General features: G+C 47.0%; 1 protein-coding gene across 1 annotated transcript in view; it reads left to right on the top strand.

Annotated features, from left to right (window-relative positions):
• Positions 1-20,000, top strand: part of LOC306937788 (chromodomain-helicase-DNA-binding protein 4-like) — an 81,235-nt gene that overhangs the window by 38,875 nt on the left and 22,360 nt on the right. Inside the window, 13 exon segments of the mRNA XM_079521740.1 lie at positions 419-540; positions 995-1,168; positions 2,029-2,170; positions 3,026-3,157; positions 4,452-4,569; positions 6,126-6,250; positions 6,973-7,065; positions 7,562-7,709; positions 11,372-11,547; positions 12,557-12,734; positions 14,499-14,591; positions 17,320-17,411; positions 18,328-18,461. Of these exon segments, the coding sequence (XP_079377866.1) occupies positions 419-540; positions 995-1,168; positions 2,029-2,170; positions 3,026-3,157; positions 4,452-4,569; positions 6,126-6,250; positions 6,973-7,065; positions 7,562-7,709; positions 11,372-11,547; positions 12,557-12,734; positions 14,499-14,591; positions 17,320-17,411; positions 18,328-18,461 (1,727 nt within the window).

Raw genomic sequence — 20,000 nt, 5'->3', positions numbered from 1 at the left:
ACCGGTCTGGATCACATTTTGACATTAGATTTCATAGGTGTCTGAATCTAGATCGCGACCTTTTTTTCGATGAATTGTGCAACACACACACACACACACACACACACACACACACACACACACACGCGCGTAGAAACATGGACTGAAAGTGAGATATGCCTTTTAGCCACTCAGGCCCTTTCCTCCTTCCTATGAGATTGTTTTCAACGTGTTCTTTTCCCTCTCCTCTGCCGTGGTCAGTTCTTCTATAAATTAAAGTGTTTTCAACGTGTTCTTTTCCCTCTCCTCTGCCGTGGTCAGTTCTTCTATAAATTAAAGTGTTTCAACGTGTTCTTTTCCCTCTCCTCTGCCGTGGTCAGTTCTTCTATAAATTAAAGTGTTTCAACGTGTTCTTTTCCCTCTCCTCTGCCGTGGTCAGTTCTTCCGCATATTGAACAACTACCCTCTGCAACACAAGCTGCTGCTGACCGGAACGCCACTGCAGAACAACCTGGAGGAGCTGTTCCATCTCCTCAACTTCCTCACGCCCGAGAGATTCAGGTACCGTGTGTGTGTGTGTGTGTGTGTGTGACGAATATCACGCCATTTCTCAGTTATTGCACGTATTTTCTGTGACATCGCCAGAATGATAATTCGTACTGTGTGTATATATCGGGGAAACGTTTGCGAGACAGCAAAAGCAGTGCTACATTTTGGATGTCACTCAAGACTGCTCGCTAAAGGAGTATACAATGTGTGTTTGTGTGTTAATCCATTCTGGGCGGGAACCCCTTTTGGTGTTTTAAGCATTATGTTATACTCTAGCTATTGAAAAATAGCAGATCTACAAGCTCGTAGCGCGCTACCGAGTGCTATTTTTGAAAATTCGACTGACATAGAAACATAGCTTTTTCAGAAAACTGTCAGGATGTAGAAGACATTTTGTAGAATCTGATCTCAGGTCAGAATGGGTTTTATTAACGGTGAAACGTCTGGTCTCTCTCTCCCTCCCCAGTAACCTGGAGGGCTTCCTGGAGGAGTTCGCCGACATCGCCAAGGAGGACCAGATCAAGAAGCTCCACGACATGCTGGGTCCTCACATGCTGCGGAGGCTGAAGGCCGACGTCTTCAAACACATGCCCTCCAAGACGGAGCTCATCGTCCGCGTGGAGCTCAGCCCCATGCAGAAGTGAGTGGACCGGATGCATTTATGTGTGTGTGTGTGTGTGTGTGTGTGTGTGTGTGTGTGTGTGTGTGTGTGTGTGTGTGTGTGTGTGTGTGTGTGTGTGTGTGTGTGTGTGTGTGTGTGTGTGTGTGTGTGTGTGTGTGTGTGTGTGTGTGTGTGTGTGTGTGTGTGTGTGTGTGTGTGTGTGTGTGTGTGTGTGTGTGTGTGTGTGTGTGTGTGTGTGTGTGTGTGTGTGTGTGTGTGTGTGTATCAGGGCTTTCACTTCTAGTCTTTTTTTACTAATTGACTAGTTGCCTGGTTTACTAGTCGACTAGTTGTTTAACTACGTATTATGTAACCCCCCCCCTTCTTTTTTTTGTTTAAAAAAATATTTGTATATTTAAAATACTAGACTATAACTATAATCTACCTGATCTTGAGGCCTACAACATCGGGAAACTAGTACCAACAAGGTCGACTAGTTGAATAGTCGACTAGTTGAATAGTCGACTAGTTGCTTAATGCCCTAGTAGCCTATGTATGTAAAACCTCTTCTAAAATTGCCTGGTGAAACCTTCCCGGGTCGCAGCGCGACACGTTGTGAGCTTGTAGATCTGCTATTTTCAGCATGCAACCAAGTGTAAAATGACTTATACTGGATCTCTAGTCCCTTCCTAACATTTAGTCTAGTTTTTATTTGTTGACAAAATCGACAGTATATTTAGTCAGTCATTTAGTCATCATTAGCTTAGTTTTTATTTCGTTTTTATGTCGTTTTCATCAGCGAACATTTTTCGTCGTAGACGAAAACAACCCTACTGCGTTGCATTGTAGAGTGTGATTTCTGACCTTTGCCCCCTGGCTGTTGTCCTTGGGGTTTCCAGGAAGTACTACAAGTTCATCCTGACCAGGAACTTTGAGGCTCTGAACACCAGAGGAGGCGGCAACCAGGTGTCTCTGCTAAACGTCGTCATGGACCTCAAGAAGTGCTGCAACCACCCCTACCTCTTCCCCGTGGCCGCCATGGTACGACCCATTCATTTTATACAGACAACCACCTTTACCTCTTCCCCGTGGCCGCCATGGTACGACCCATTCATTTTATACAAACATCCACCCCTACCTCTTCCCCGTGGCAGCCATGGTACGACCCGCACCCCGCATTCATTTTATACAAACTTCCACCCCTACCTCTTCCCCGTGGCAGCCATGGTACGACCCGCACCCCGCATTCATTTTATACAAACTTCCACCCCTACCTCTTCCCCGTGGCAGCCATGGTACGACCCGCACCCCGCATTCATTTTATACAAACTTCCACCCCTACCTCTTCCCCGTGGCAGCCATGGTACGACCCGCACCCCGCACTCCCATGTCTTAACACATTAGTTTTATATTAATATTTAGACCTGAGCTCAATTCTTAAAAAAAATAAAAAATAAATCCTGACGTTTTTCTGAAAAAAATTACGTTTCTATGTCTGTGGTGCTCAAACTATTTCATGTCAAGGACCCCCAGAAATATATGTGATTGGCTGCCGACCCCCATCTGAAAATAATGTTGTTCCAGGGACCCCCCCCCCCCACCACCAGAAGCAAATATTTGAGTTAAAAACATACGCTTGAAAGAATATATGTCCAAAGATTTGAGTTAAAAACATACGCTTGAAAGAATATATGTCCAAAGATTTGAGTTAAAAACATACGCTTGAAAGAATATATGTCCAAAGATTTGCGCCACATTTTCACAAGTTTTCAAAAATGGCTGACCTACGAGCTTGTAGATCTGCTTTTTTTCAACAGCTAACGTATATAACGCAATGCTTAAAACACCAAAAGGGGTTTTAATAAACCCTTACATTTCTTTGACCCCCCAAACCAGGAAGCGCCCAAGCTGCCCAACGGAATGTACGAGGGCAGCGCCCTCACCAAGGCTGCTGGGAAACTGGCGCTGCTGCAGAAGATGATGGTGAAGCTGAAGAAGGGAGGACACCGTGTCCTCGTCTTCTCACAGGTAACACGGATCATAACCCTAACCCTAACCCATAACCCTAACCCTAACTGGCGCTGCTGCAGAAGATGATGGTGAAGCTGAAGAAGGGAGGACACCGTGTCCTCGTCTTCTCACAGGTAACACGGATCATATTCACACACGTTTGTTCGGTCATCCCTGGTTTTAATCCCCAAAAAGTTAACCCATTTTGAACCTGAGATCAGATTCTAAAAATGTCTTCTACATCCATGACAGTTTTCTGAAAAAGCTATGTTTGTATGTCAGTCGTTCTTCGATTTTTCAAAAAATAGCTAAAGTATAACATAATGCTAACACCAAAAGGGGTTCCCGCCCAGAATGGGTTTAACTTGTCTTATGTGTAGGGATGGAGCTCGATAACCCATACCCAAACAAAAGGGGTTCCCGCCCAGAATGGGTTTAACGTATGTCTTATGTGTAGGGATGGAGCTCGATAACCCATACCCAAACAAAAGGGGTTCCCGCCCAGAATGGGTTTAACTTGTCTTATGTGTAGGGATGGAGCTCGATAACCCATACCCAAACCCATCCCATAAGAAGCTTATTGAGTACCCGTTAGCAATAAGATGTATTGTGCCTAGCGGCCTTCTGTCTGTTAGAAAAGTACTGTATTTGAAGGCCCTAGTAAAAGATTACTTTTTGTATTTATTGTCTCCCGTCTTTCCACAAAATAATAGAAAATGCTCGATAGTGGTCTTTTTTTTCTCTCGTATTCAGCCAAAATCTGATCGGACTGGTTTAACATATTGGGTCCATTTAGTCCAGATCCAATATAAATGTTTCTTCCTGAGTGAGTAAAAGGTTGTAGCTTTTTTAGTTTTCATCATGTCGGTGTTCAAATGCTTTATTTGTGTTCTGACTGAATACGCGCGGGCCTTGACGAGGTGGAATTGTACCATACATAAAGTGAATGAAGCACATCCCAAACTTAAAATGTCAAGCGTTTATTAGGCTGAAGCTAAAAGCCTATCGTAGTGCGTACATGTTGTTCACTGGTAAACAAGTTGAAACATGAAAATGGAACAGAATCCGCACACTGGATCAAGCACTGAATGCATTAGCCGATTGCCATGGAATCGGCTAAATGGGGATCCCTTTCAAAGAAATAAAATAAAACAAATGTATTTTATTAAATTCCCTGGGTGGTAGACAGTCTGAATGAAATGGAAATCCTCGAGCAACGTGTGGACTGCGTCTCCGTTCTAATTTAGGAGCATTGTGCCACTTGCAACGTGTCTCATAACTAAACGTCAATATTCCTCCTCTATATTTCCAGATGACAAAGATGTTGGACCTGCTAGAAGACTTCCTGGAGAACGAGGGATACAAGTACGAGAGAATCGACGGAGGAATCACCGGAGGAATGAGACAAGAGGCTATCGACCGCTTCAACGGTGAGAACGCACACACGCACACACATGCACACGCGCACGCACACACACGCACGCACATCACTAGTGATGCACCGAATATTCGGCCACAGAAAATATTCGTCTGAAAAGAAAATGGATAAAAATGCATTTTCGGCCTATTCGGTTTCGGCCCGAATAGGCCGTAAATATATCACCGAATAGTGTATGCAATTAATGCATTCAAAAGAGCTGAATAAATGTTTTATGGACCCATAATAGTGATTATTATTTAAGTTAAGTTTGACCATAATCATGTCTTTTGCCATAAATCAGGTAGCTTTAAGGTACGGCCATGACAGCAATGGTAGGGAAAGAAATATATAATAATCATATTCTCATTCCTCCGGTGAAAGCCCCATGTTTCTATGACATAGAAACATGCCAGGTCCAGATAAATCTGGACAGGACCCCCAGAATGATCTCTATTGGGCCACGGACCCCCATCTCAAAATATGTAGTTCCAGGGACCCCCACCAGAAGCCAATATTTTAGTTGTAATGTTCGCTCTGAAATATATATTCAATGATTTGCGACACATTCTAACGATTTTTCAAAAATAGCAGACCTACGAGCTCGTAGCGCGCCACTCGGTGCCGCGCTACGAGCTTGTAGATCTGCTATTTTTCAATAGCTAAATTATAACATAATGTTTAAAACACCAAAAGGGTTTAACGGGGTCTATTTGAACATGGGTGTCTAAATGAATGAATGAATGACCTCATCATTTGATGACCTCATCATTGAACCTGGGTGTCTAAATGAATGAATGAATGACCTCATCATTTGATGACCTCATCATTGAACCTGGGTGTCTAAATGAATGAATGAATGACCTCATCATTTGATGACCTCATCATTGAACCTGGGTGTCTAAATGAATGAATGAATGACCTCATCATTTGATGACCTCATCATTGAACCTGGGTGTCTAAATGAATGAATGAATGACCTCATCATTTGATGACCTCATCATTGAACATGGGTGTCTAAATGAATGAATGAATGACCTCATCATTTGATGACCTCATCATTGAACCTGGGTGTCTAAATGAATGAATGAATGACCTCATCATTTGATGACCTCATCATTGAACCTGGGTGTCTAAATGAATGAATGAATGACCTCATCATTTGATGACCTCATCATTGAACCTGGGTGTCTAAATGAATGAATGAATGACCTCATCATTTGATGACCTCATCATTGAACCTGGGTGTCTAAATGAATGAATGAATGACCTCATCATTTGATGACCTCATCATTGAACCTGGGTGTCTAAATGAATGAATGAATGACCTCATCATTTGATGACCTCATCATTGAACCTGGGTGTCTAAATTAATGAATGAATGACCTCATCATTTGATGACCTCATCATTGAACATGGGTGTCTAAATTAATGAATGAATGACCTCATCATTTGATGACCTCATCATTGAACCTGGGTGTCTAAATGAATGAATGAATGACCTCATCATTTGATGACCTCATCATTGAACCTGGGTGTCTAAATGAATGAATGACCTCATCATTTCAGCTCCGGGGGCGCCCCAGTTTGCCTTCCTGCTGTCGACCCGAGCCGGAGGTCTGGGTATCAACCTGGCCACGGCCGACACTGTGGTCATCTACGACTCTGACTGGAACCCTCACAACGACATCCAGGTACCACAGACGTGCTATGAGCTTGTAGATCTGCTATAAAAAACGATTTTTCAAAAATAGCAGACCTACAAGTTCATAGCGCGCCACTCGGTGGCGCGCTATGAACTGTCTATGTGCTGTCTCATTGGGCTGTGTAACGTGCTGTCTCATTGGGCTGTGTGTAACGTGCTGTCTCATTGGGCTGTGTAACGTGCTGTCTCATTGGGCTGTGTAACGTGCCGTCTCATTGGGCTGTGTGTAACGTGCTGTCTCATTGGGCTGTGTAACGTGCTGTCTCATTGGGCTGTGTGTAACGTGCTGTCTCATTGGGCTGTGTGTAACGTGCTGTCTCATTGGGCTGTGTGTAACGTGCCGTCTCATTGGGCTGTCTGTAACGTGCTGTCTCATTGGGCTGTGTAACGTGCTGTCTCATTGGGCTGTGTGTAACGTGCCGTCTCATTGGGCTGTGTGTAACGTGCCGTCTCATTGGGCTGTGTGTAACGTGCCGTCTCATTGGGCTGTGTGTAACGTGCTGTCTCATTGGGCTGTGTGTAACGTGCTGTCTCATTGGGCTGTGTGTAACGTGCCGTCTCATTGGGCTGTGTGTAACGTGCCGTCTCATTGGGCTGTGTGTAACGTGCCGTCTCATTGGGCTGTGTGTAACGTGCTGTCTCATTGGGCTGTGTAACGTGCCGTCTCATTGGGCTGTGTGTAACGTGCTGTCTCATTGGTCTGTTTTCCAGGCGTTCAGCAGAGCCCATCGTATCGGTCAGAACAAGAAGGTGATGATCTACCGCTTCGTCACCAAGGCCTCCGTGGAGGAGAGGATCACTCAGGTAAAACACGGGAGCAACGCGGCGTCCTCATGCAAATATTTATCGCTGTTGGTTTAAATTGATATTTTCCAGAATGTCATCACGAGAGAGGCAGAAATGTCTCCTTTCTTCGTATCCCAATGATCTGCACGAGGACTATTAGAAATGATTATTATAACTAAAGCTAGCAAAATAAACCAGAATAAAAAAACAGTACAGTATAGTACAGTAGTGCATCCCGTGGATGCAGAGGTCGTTGTTTTATTTTATTTTATTGGAGCACTGACAGAACAAGCTGCTTTACCTATAGTAGCTCTGAGTTAGCAAAAGGAACCTTGAGGGTCAGGAAGTCACTCGAGCGGGTCTGATACGGACTTGGATTCTGATCCAACATACAGAGCAAATGTAAGAGGGGACCATTCCTGAGATGGCTTTGAAAATGAAAACATACCAGTGCATGTCCCGCCTTGTGTGTGTTCAACATGACTGTGAATTCCTTCTCTTCTCTTGGGCGCAGGTTGCCAAGAAGAAGATGATGTTGACCCACCTGGTGGTGCGGCCCGGCCTGGGCTCCAAGACGGGCTCCATGTCCAAGCAGGAGCTGGACGACATCCTCAAGTTCGGAACCGAGGAGCTCTTCAAAGACGAACTGGGCCTAACAGTTGGTGAGGAGGCTGGTGGTGTGGATGACGTAGCTGCGGCTCTGGCAGGCTAGACGGTTTACTTTAACACCGTTTTCCTACGGGTTGTTTGGTGGGCTGCGGGTTAATGGTGCAGCACAGCTCTGACCAACACAGCTCCTGAACACTGTGGTTTAAGGTGTTTATGGTGCAGCACAGCTCTGACCAACACAGCTCCTGGACACTGTGGTTTAAGGTGTTAATGGTGCAACACAGCTCCTGGACACTGTGGTTTAAGGTGTTAATGGTGGAGCACAGCTCCTGAACACTGTGGTTTAAGGTGTTAATGGTGCAGCACAGCTCCTGGACACTGTGGTTTAAGGTGTTAATGGTGCAACACAGCTCCTGAACACTGTGGTTTAAGGTGTTAATGGTGCAACACAGCTCCTGGACACTGTGGTTTAAGGTGTTAATGGTGCAACACAGCTCCTGAACACTGTGGTTTAAGGTGTTAATGGTGCAACACAGCTCCTGGACACTGTGGTTTAAGGTGTTAATGGTGCAACACAGCTCCTGGACACTGTGGTTTAAGGTGTTAATGGTGCAACACAGCTCCTGAACACTGTGGTTTAAGGTGTTAATGGTGCAGCACAGCTCCTGAACACTGTGGTTTAAGGTGTTAATGGTGCAACACAGCTCTGACCAACACAGCTCCTGAACACTGTGGTTTAAGGTGGTAATGGTGCAGCACAGCTCCTGGACACTGTGGTTTAAGGTGTTAATGGTGCAACACAGCTCCTGAACACTGTGGTTTAAGGTGTTAATGGTGCAGCACAGCTCCTGGACACTGTGGTTTAAGGTGTTAATGGTGCAACACAGCTCTGACCAACACAGCTCCTGAACACTGTGGTTTAAGGTGTTAATGGTGCAACACAGCTCCTGAACACTGTGGTTTAAGGTGTTAATGGTGCAGCACAGCTCCTGGACACTGTGGTTTAAGGTGTTAATGGTGCAACACAGCTCTGACCAACACAGCTCCTGAACACTGTGGTTTAAGGTGGTAATGGTGCAGCACAGCTCCTGGACACTGTGGTTTAAGGTGTTAATGGTGCAACACAGCTCTGACCAACACAGCTCCTGAACACTGTGGTTTAAGGTGGTAATGGTGCAGCACAGCTCCTGGACACTGTGGTTTAAGGTGTTAATGGTGCAGCACAGCTCCTGAACACTGTGGTTTAAGGTGTTAATGGTGCAGCACAGCTCCTGGACACTGTGGTTTAAGGTGTTAATGGTGGAGCACAGCTCCTGAACACTGTGGTTTAAGGTCCTGAACACTGGTTTTTGCTTAGAGTATATATGAATAGAGACGGCACCCGGAGGAAACCCTGGACATTAGTGGCCGAATGTGTCATTGCAGCTCGAGCCAGCGCTGGGCCGTTGACTATCATTGCGCACGTTCATGTTATTGGGTCCATGACACGTGAACGAATGTTTCATACGTGAACGCGTGCAAACGGCGCAATGATAGTCAACGGCACAGCGCGTTCATGTGTTTGGGGCAAATCCATCCCAGAATGCACTCTGTTCCTACCCGGAAGGAGGAGTGAAATCACCTCATGTGCTTTAGAGCAACTTAATGCAAGTGGATGGAGGAGAACTCGGGTGCCGTCTCTATTCATATATACTCTAAGAGTTTTTGGCAGCAAATTTCTGTTTTAGTTTTAGTCATAGTTTTAGTCACATTTGGTGACATTCCAGGTGACACGTTGGAACCTGGAATGCTTTAGTGTTTAGTCTATTTTTGGTCGACTAAATATCATAAGATTTTAGTCGACTAAATCTACAGTTGATTTAGTCGAACAAAATGTATTTCGGCGGGCCTTGATGCCGTCGTAATGACCGATTTTACACTTGCTGAAAATAGCCGATCTACAAGCCCACAGCGCGCCGCGGGCTTGTAGATCAGCTATTTTCAGCATGCAACCAAGTGTAAAATGACTTATACTGGATCTCTTGTCCACTAGTCCCTTCCTAGTTTTTATTTGTTGACAACATCGTCAGTATATTTAGTCTTAGTTTTAAGTCATCGTAGCTTAGTTTTCATGTAGTTTCAGTCAGTGGGAAAAGGTAGTCGCCGAACATTTTTCGCCTTAGTTTTAGTCGACGAAAGCAACACTGCTGAACACTGTGTTGTGTCGTGGTCGTGTGGTGTCATAATCGGGTAACGGGCAGCCATCTTGCTGCTGCACTCTGGGAGATGTAGTTTGAGGTCTTGAGATGTCATGCTGACCATATTTTTTTTGTTTTTTGAGTTTTGACTCAACCCTGTGGTGTGGTTCTTGTGGTACCAGTTTTGACTCAACCCTGTGGTGTGGTTCTTGTGGTACCAGTTTTGACTCAACCCTGTGGTGTGGTTCTTGTGGTACCAGTTTTGACTCAACCCTGTGGTGTGGTTCTTGTGGTACCAGTTTTGACTCAACCCTGTGGTGTGGTTCTTGTGGTACCAGTTTTGACTCAACCCTGTGGTGTGGTTCTTGTGGTACCAGTTTTGACTCAACCCTGTGGTGTGGTTCTTGTGGTACCAGTTTTGACTCAACCCTGTGGTGTGGTTCTTGTGGTACCAGTTTTGACTCAACCCTGTGGTGTGGTTCTTGTGGTACCAGCAGAGTTTTGACTCAACCCTGTGGTGTGGTTCTTGTGGTACCAGCAGAGTTTTGACTCAACCCTGTGGTGTGGTTCTTGTGTTACCAGTTTTGACTCAACCCTGTGGTGTGGTTCTTGTGTTACCAGTTTTGACTCAACCCTGTGGTGTGGTTCTTGTGGTACCAGTTTTGACTCAACCCTGTGGTGTGGTTCTTGTGGTACCAGTTTTGACTCAACCCTGTGGTGTGGTTCTTGTGGTACCAGTTTTGACTCAACCCTGTGGTGTGGTTCTTGTGTTACCAGCAGAGTTTTGACTCAACCCTGTGGTGTGGTTCTTGTGGTACCAGTTTTGACTCAACCCTGTGGTGTGGTTCTTGTGGTACCAGTTTTGACTCAACCCTGTGGTGTGGTTCTTGTGGTACCAGCAGAGTTTTGACTCAACCCTGTGGTGTGGTTCTTGTGGTACCAGTTTTGACTCAACCCTGTGGTGTGGTTCTTGTGGTACCAGTTTTGACTCAACCCTGTGGTGTGGTTCTTGTGGTACCAGTTTTGACTCAACCCTGTGGTGTGGTTCTTGTGGTACCAGTTTTGACTCAACCCTGTGGTGTGGTTCTTGTGGTACCAGTTTTGACTCAACCCTGTGGTGTGGTTCTTGTGGTACCAGTTTTGACTCAACCCTGTGGTGTGGTTCTTGTGGTACCAGTTTTGACTCAACCCTGTGGTGTGGTTCTTGTGGTACCAGTTTTGACTCAACCCTGTGGTGTGGTTCTTGTGGTACCAGTTTTGACTCAACCCTGTGGTGTGGTTCTTGTGTTACCAGCAGAGTTTTGACTCAACCCTGTGGTGTGGTTCTTGTGGTACCAGAGTTTTGACTCAACCCTGTGGTGTGGTTCTTGTGGTACCAGTTTTGACTCAACCCTGTGGTGTGGTTCTTGTGGTACCAGTTTTGACTCAACCCTGTGGTGTGGTTCTTGTGGTACCAGCAGAGTTTTGACTCAACCCTGTGGTGTGGTTCTTGTGGTACCAGTTTTGACTCAACCCTGTGGTGTGGTTCTTGTTACCAGCAGGCGCGCCGAATGATGACGACACCAACGTCATCCACTACGACGACAAGGCCATCGACCGCCTTCTGGACCGCGACCAGCAGGCGGCCACGGAGGACACGGAGGTCCAGAGCATGAACGAGTACCTCAGCTCCTTCAAGGTGGCCCAGTACGTCGTCCAGGCAGAGGAGGAGGCTGTGAGTACTGTGTGTGTGTGTGTGTGTGTGTGTGTGTGTGTACCTCAGCTCCTTCAAGGTGGCCCAGTATGTGGTCCAGAGGAGGAGGCTGTGAGTACCTGGGGGGGGTGGGGGGGGGGGGGACTGTCGTTACTAGTGATGCAAATAGCCCTGCGACCTTAACCCATTTTGACCTGAGATCAGATTCTATAAATGTCTTCTACATCCTGACAGTTTTCTGCAAAAGCTATGTTTCTATGTAAGTCGTTCTTCGATTTTTTCAAAAATAGCAGACCTACAAGCTCGTACTATGAGCTTGTAGATCTGCTATTTTTCAATAGCTAAATTATAACATAATGTTTAAAACTCTGATCGGTAATTAATTACCGATCAGAGTGAATATGGGCCGATCACTCGGAGCATCTCCAAAACCATACATGGGCACCTGGCCCCCGGGGGCCACATGGGGCCACATGGGCACCTGGCCCCGGGGGCCACATGGGCACCTGGCCCCGGGGGCCACATGGGCACCTGGCCCCGGGGGCCACATGCGGCCCCCACCTTCACTTAATGGGCACCTGGCCCCGGGGGCCACGTGCGGCCCCCACCTTCACTTAATGCGGCCCTCAGGTTAATGGTCAGAATACTGATATAATATTGGTTTCAGCTGTTTACAATTCCACAACATGCAAACATGACCCGCTTGAATTATATTACTTAGTAGCTCAATGCTCAACACACGTATAATTAAAGGCATTTGAAATTACATAAAAATGTTAATTTTCAGGATTCCAATTCAAAAATAGCAAAAAATAATTCAAGATTTCAATTCGGATATAGCAAAAAATAGCCGATCTACAAGCTCAAAACGTGCCGCAGTGCGACGTGTTTTGAGCTTGTAGATCTGCTATTTTTTGCTACGACAGCGATGTGGCCCTCTGGAGTGAGTGTGGAGATATAGTGGCCCTCTCCATCGTCAAAGTTGCACCACCCTTGTCTAAAACGATGCTCTTGTCCCCTCCCCCCCCAGGAGGAGGAGGTCCAGAGGGAGATCATCAAGCAGGAGGAGAGTGTGGACCCAGACTACTGGGAGAAGCTCCTCCGCCACCACTACGAGCAGCAGCAGGAGGACCTGGCCCGCAACCTGGGCAAGGGCAAGCGCATCCGCAAGCAGGTCAACTACAACGACGGCTCCCAGGAGGACAGGGGTACGAAAAAACGTTGTAGGTAGCATGGATTAACGTTCTCAACAAACCAGTCTCCACGGCTGGTTTTATTCCCCGTTTTCAAAACTTAAATGTACTGTGTGTGGGGGTGTGTGTGTGTGGGTGGGTGTGGGTGGGGGTGGGGGTGGGTGGTTGGTTGCTCCTGTCTGTCTGTGAGTGAGTGAGTTGCTCCTGGCGTGGTCTGTGTGGAATTACATACATACATACATACATACATGGTGCATTTTTTTACATAGATACACACATTCACACACCGATGGCAGAAAACTGTCAGGATTTAGAAGACATTCGTAGAATCGTTCTCGGGTCACAATGGGTTAAGTGTAGTTGTGTGGCGTGGTACTTCTTCTAATCACTCCCATCTACTCACTACACTACCCACAATGCATAGCACGTGGTGGCAACCATGATGTTGTTGGCCTGTTCAGCGGAGAGAGGGCCCTAAAATGCCGGCATCCGCCCACACACACACACACACCCCCCGTGTGTCATGTAATAACACCCTGTGTGTGTGTGTGTGTGTGTGTGTGTGTGTGTGTGTGTGTGTGTGTGTGTGTGTGTGTGGGCGTGAGCTACATAACGAGACAGACAGTGTGTGTTTCCCTGTGTTTTGCTCAGGCTTAGATTCCTGCCTCGTGGTGTGTGCGCGCGCGTTGTCTCTGTGTGTGTTTGTGTGTGTGTGTGTGTGTGTGTGCATCTGACTTATGTGACACTAGTCACGTGAGTCATACACTGTGTGTGTGTGTGTGTGTGTGTGTGTGTGTGTGTGTGTGTGTGTGTGTGTGTGTGTGTGTGTGTGTGTGTGTGTGTGTGTGTGTGTGTGTGTGTGTGTGTGTGTGTGTGTGTGTGTGTGTGTGTGTGTGTGTGTGTGTGTGTGTGTGTGTGTGTGTGTACAAATGTATTGCTTTGTCTCAAGTTGAGAAATGGACAAAAAAGAAATGCTTCTTCCAATCCATGTTCCAGTATGTGTTCTCCTTAACCTTTTATTTCCTCCAGTGAAATCGTCTTATAATTCCTCTAAACAGCATCCTCTACCCTCTACCCACTATCCTCTACCCACTACCCTCTACCCACTCCACAACACTACTGTATGTTTGCATACAGTATTGTCCTAGACTATGAATGCTAGTTATTATTATGGTCTGTCAATCATACGTCCGAAACGGTTTACTTTTTCAGGATTCAAATTTAAAAGAAATGTCAACAGTAGCCGTTCGACGAGACTTGAGGATCAGCTACTTTTGTTTTGATGCTTAAGGCTTCACTCGCAATGCATTTCCAATGGAAGTCACATGGTTTGACACAACGTTGTTGTTGTATGAGGGGGAAAAATGTTGTGTCAAACCATGTGACTTCCATTGGAAATGCATTGGGGCGGCCATGCCACTTAACCTTTGTTTACATCTACCATGCAACAATGTTGTATGCTAGATGTATAGGTGTGAGTCAGGCCTTAGTGTGACGCTGTAATTTACGGGGGAAAAAGCACAAAAACACAACAAGTTAAGGATCTGGAGATGAAAGGTTTCTGCCCGACGTTAATACTATGCAACAGTCGGCCTAATCGATCCGATGGTCGACCTAGTCGATCCGATGGTCGGCCTAGTCGATCCGATGGTCGACCTAATCGATCCGATGGTCGACCTAGTGGATCCGATGGTCGACCTAGTGGATCCGATGGTCGACCTAGTCCATCCGACTGGCTGTTGGGTTAACAGTCTCCTGTCTGTCTCTGTCTCTCCACAGCGGATTGGCAGGATGACCAGTCCGATGGTCAGTCGGATTACTCCGTGGCCTCCGAGGAGGGAGATGAAGACTTCGACGAGAGGACGGAAGGCGGTAAGTTGATTTGTGTTATTATTATTATTATTATTCCAGAGTCTCTCCAGAGGGTGTGTTGTCTGTGTGCCTCCTGTAAGAGTCTCTCCAGAGGGTGTGTTGTCTGTGTGCCTCCTGTAAGAGTCTCTCCAGAGGGTGTGTTGTCTGTGTGCCTCCTGTAAGAGTCTCTCCATCCAGAGGGTGTGTTGTCTGTGTGCTTCATGTAAGAGTCTCTCCAGAGGGTGTGTTGTCTGTGTGCTTCATGTAAGAGTCTCTCCAGAGGGTGTGTTGTCTGTGTGCCTCATGTAAGAGTCTCTCCAGAGGGTGTGTTGTCTGTGTGCCTCCTGTAAGAGTCTCTCCAGAGGGTGTGTTGTCTGTGTGCCTCCTGTAAGAGTCTCTCCAGAGGGTGTGTTGTCTGTGTGCTTCATGTAAGAGTCTCTCCAGAGGGTGTGTTGTCTGTGTGCCTCCTGTAAGAGTCTCTCCAGAGGGTGTGTTGTCTGTGCTTCATGTAAGAGTCTCTCCAGAGGGTGTGTTGTCTGTGTGCCTCATGTAAGAGTCTCTCCAGAGGGTGTGTTGTCTGTGTGCCTCCTGTAAGAGTCTCTCCAGAGGGTGTGTTGTCTGTGCTTCATGTAAGAGTCTCTCCAGAGGGTGTGTTGTCTGTGCTTCATGTAAGAGTCTCTCCAGAGGGTGTGTTGTCTGTGTGTCTCATGTAAGAGTCTCTCCAGAGGGTGTGTTGTCTGTGTGCCTCATTAAGAGTCTCTCCAGAGGGTGTGTTGTCTGTGTGCTTCATGTAAGAGTCTCTCCAGAGGGTGTGTTGTCTGTGTGTCTCATGTAAGAGTCTCTCCAGAGGGTGTGTTGTCTGTGTGTCTCATGTAAGAGTCTCTCCAGAGGGTGTGTTGTCTGTGTGCTTCATGTAGAGTCTCTCCAGAGGGTGTGTTGTCTGTGTGTCTCATGTAAGAGTCTCTCCAGAGGGTGTGTTGTCTGTGTGCCTCCTGTAAGAGTCTCTCCAGAGGGTGTGTTGTCTGTGTGCCTCCTGTAAGAGTCTCTCCAGAGGGTGTGTTGTCTGTGTGCTTCATGTAAGAGTCTCTCCAGAGGGTGTGTTGTCTGTGTGCCTCCTGTAAGAGTCTCTCCAGAGGGTGTGTTGTCTGTGTGCCTCATGTAAGAGTCTCTCCATCCAGAGGGTGTGTTGTCTGTGTGCTTCATGTAAGAGTCTCTCCAGAGGGTGTGTTGTCTGTGCCTCAGAGAGTCTCTCCAGAGGGTGTGTTGTCTGTGCTTCATGTAAGAGTCTCTCCAGAGGGTGTGTTGTCTGTGTGCTTCATGTAGAGTCTCTCCAGAGGGTGTGTTGTCTGTGTGTCTCATGTAAGAGTCTCTCCAGAGGGTGTGTTGTCTGTGTGCCTCCTGTAAGAGTCTCTCCAGAGGGTGTGTTGTCTGTGTGCCTCCTGTAAGAGTCTCTCCAGAGGGTGTGTTGTCTGTGTGCTTCATGTAAGAGTCTCTCCAGAGGGTGTGTTGTCTGTGTGCCTCATGTAAGAGTCTCTCCATCCAGAGGGTGTGTTGTCTGTGTGCTTCATGTAAGAGTCTCTCCAGAGGGTGTGTTGTCTGTGCCTCAGAGAGTCTCTCCAGAGGGTGTGTTGTCTGTGCTTCATGTAAGAGTCTCTCCAGAGGGTGTGTTGTCTGTGTGCTTCATGTAAGAGTCTCTCCAGAGGGTGTGTTGTCTGTGTGCTTCCTGTAAGAGTCTCTCCAGAGGGTGTGTTGTCTGTGTGCCTCCTGTAAGAGTCTCTCCATCCAGAGGGTGTGTTGTCTGTGCTTCATGTAAGAGTCTCTCCAGAGGGTGTGTTGTCTGTGTGTCTCATGTAAGAGTCTCTCCAGAGGGTGTGTTGTCTGTGTGCTTCATGTAAGAGTCTCTCCAGAGGGTGTGTTGTCTGTGTGTCTCATGTAAGAGTCTCTCCAGAGGGTGTGTTGTCTGTGTGTCTCATGTAAGAGTCTCTCCAGAGGGTGTGTTGTCTGTGTGCCTCCTGTAAGAGTCTCTCCAGAGGGTGTGTTGTCTGTGTGCTTCATGTAAGAGTCTCTCCAGAGGGTGTGTTGTCTGTGTGCCTCCTGTAAGAGTCTCTCCAGAGGGTGTGTTGTCTGTGCTTCATGTAAGAGTCTCTCCAGAGGGTGTGTTGTCTGTGCCTCAGAGAGTCTCTCCAGAGGGTGTGTTGTCTGTGTGCCTCATGTAAGCCATTTTAGGGCGACGGTCTCACCACAAACAATCTCTGACTGTTGATTTCGTCGACGAAAAATGTTCGTCGACGAAAAATGTTCGTCGACCACCTTTTTCCACTGACGAAAACTAAACGGAAACTAAATAAACTAAGCTATGATGACTAAAACTAAGACTAAATATAGTGACAGTTTTGTCAACAAATAAAAACTAGACTAAAATGTTAGGAAGGGACTAGTGGACAAGATATCCAGGATAAGTCATTTTACAATTAGTTGCACGCTGAGAATAGCTAATCTACAAGCTCACAACGCGTCGCGCTGCGACACGTTGTGAGCTTATAGATCGGCTATTTTCAGCAAGTGTAAAAACGGTCATTATGACTAGAGAAGCGTGACCAGCTGTATGTTCTGTGTGTTCAGAAATAGCTCACTGTTCTCTTCTGTCCCTGGGTCTTGTGTGTGTGCGTGTGTGCGTGCGTGTGTGTGTGTGTGTGTGTGTGTGTGTGTGTGTGTGTGTGTGTGTGTGTGTGTGTGTGTGCGTGTGCAGCCAACTCTCGAAGGCCGAACAGGAAAGGCCTGAGAAACGACAAAGACAAACCACTGCCCCCTCTGCTGGCCAGGGTGGGAGGCAACATCGAGGTGAGGGCTCATTATATTCTAACACGGTGGTCCCTGAGGGAGGGGGTTTCCAGGTGGTCCCCAGATAAATGACGGGAGAGATGGTAACCAAATGGACCCTTAAGTAGATCTTTAGCTCTTGAGAGTGTCAAAATTACGCTCTCAAGAGTTAAAGGAGAATTCCATGCTAGAAGGCTTTCTTACCTTTCTTTGTAGTCGTTACGTCCCCACCAAAGAGGTCCAGGTGTTTTTTTTTGTGCAAAAACTCTATTTCTCCACCTACCATAAGCCCTCAATGAATTGAATTGAATGGGGCTATGGGGTGTTGTGCTAATTTGCTTATTTCCATCGAAATAAGTAGTAAAGTGTGCCGCTTGGGATATTATTTACATTATGAAGAGAGGATATATACAAAAAAATAACAATTTTGAGCGATGGAAATAAGCGGATTAGCACAACACCCCATAGCCCCGTTCAATTCCCATTCAATGCAATTCATTGAGGGCTTATATGGTAGGGGAAATAGCCAATAAGGAGCTTTTGCACAAAATAACACCTGGACCTCTTTGGAGGGGGCGTAACGACTACAAAGAAAGGTAAGAAAGCCTTCTAGCATGGAATTCTCCTTTAACCCATTCTGGACGGGCATTATGTTATACTTTAGCTTTTGAAAAATAGCAGATCTACAAGCTCATAGCGCGCCACCGAGTGGCACGCTACGAGTTTGTAGGTCTGCTATTTTTTGAAAAATCGTAAAAATGCGGCACATCTTTGAATATATATTCTTTCAGGGGAGAACGTTTTATTTATTTCGACGTCAGGCCTAAATGGGTTAAATTATTGATGTATTTATTATTTGTTACAGTTTTCCCAGTGTTGTTAACCCCTTGTCCGTCCACCAGGTGTCAGTGTTGGTAACCCCTTGTCTGTCCTCTAGGTGTTGGGTTTCAACTCGCGGCAGAGGAAGGCCTTCCTGAATGCAGTGATGCGCTACGGGATGCCTCCACAGGACGCCTTCACCACCCAGTGGCTGGTTAGGGATCTGCGGGGGAAGTCTGAGAAAGAGTTCAAGTACGTGGTGTTTTTTATTTTCCTCTCTCTCTGTCTCTGTCTCTGTCTCTGTCTCTCTCGCGCTCGCGCTCGCGCTCTCGCCACTTCCGTTCACCAACTTTAATTTGTCTGTTGAGCACGAATAATATACAAGGGTCTATTTAACCAGTTTTCTGAAATACCTCATGTTTCTGTATCAGTGGTGCTGACCCCAAAAGTCATCTGTAATTGGCCGCGGACCCCCATCTGAAAATATGTTGTTCCAGGAACCTCCCCCAGAAGCAAAGATTTGAGTTAAAAACATTCGCTCCGAAAGAATATACATTCAAAGATTTGTGCTGCATTTTCACAATTTTTCAAAAAGAGCAGACCTACAAGCTCGTAGCGCGGCACTCAGCTATGAGCTTGTAGATCAGTATAACATAATGCTTAAAACACAAAGGGGTTCCCGCCCAGAATGGGTTAACCTGTGTCACTCTAAATGAGTTCCCCAGGCTCTACGTAACCCCAGATTATTAACGTGTGTCACTCTGAATGAGTTCCCCAGGCCCTACGTAACCCATAGAGTATATAAAGGATAGAGACCGAACAGGAGCACTAGCCCCGCCCCCAAGCTATTCATTTCGATGAAGTTGCTCAGTGGCGTTTTGAAGCACCCGGAAGACTGCCGGAAGTACCTCCTCCGGACCTCAAATTTGAGGTCCGGAGGAGGTACTTCCGGCAGTCTTCCGGGTGACGTAGGGAGTGACGTAGGGAGTGATGGTCCTACGTGTTAAAGCACGGGTCCGCCTGCAGTCCTTCCTCTTACCACTAGGGCCCAGTGTTTCAACGTTGGAGCGCCTCACTGGCCCCTTGACGTAACCCCAGATTATTAACGTGTCACTCTGAATGTGTTCCCCCCCCCCCCAGGGCCTACGTTAACCCCAGATTATTAACGTGTGTCACTCTGAATGTGTTCCCCCCCCCCCCCCCCCCCCAGGGCCTACGTTAACCCCAGATTATTAACGTGTGTCACTCTGAATGTGTTCCCCCCCCCCCCCCCAGGGCCTACGTTAACCCCAGATTATTAACGTGTGTCACTCTGAATGTGTTCCCCCCCCTCCCCCAGGGCCTACGTTAACCCCAGATTATTAACGTGTGTCACTCTGAATGTGTTCCCCCCCCCCCCCCCCCCCAGGGCCTACGTTAACCCCAGATTATTAACGTGTGTCACTCTGAATGTGTTCCCCCCCCTCCCCCCAGGGCCTACGTTAACCCCAGATTATTAACGTGTGTCACTCTGAATGTGTTCCCCCCCCCCCCCCCAGGGCCTACGTTAACCCCAGATTATTGACGTGTGTCACTCTGAATGTGTTCCCCCCCCCCCCCCCCCCAGGGCCTACGTTAACCCCAGATTATTAACGCGTGTCACTCTGAATGTGTTCCCCCCCCAGGGCCTACGTTAACCCCAGATTATTAACGTGTGTCACACTGAATGTGTTCCCCCCCCCCCCCAGGGCCTACGTTAACCCCAGATTATTAACGTGTGTCACTCTGAATGTGTTCCCCCCCCCCCCCCCC

The sequence above is a fragment of the Electrona antarctica genome, assembly GCF_951216825.1.
Source record: "Electrona antarctica genome assembly, chromosome: 15".
NCBI lineage: Eukaryota > Metazoa > Chordata > Actinopteri > Myctophiformes > Myctophidae > Electrona > Electrona antarctica.
This window is presented reverse-complemented; position numbering and strand designations above follow the sequence as displayed.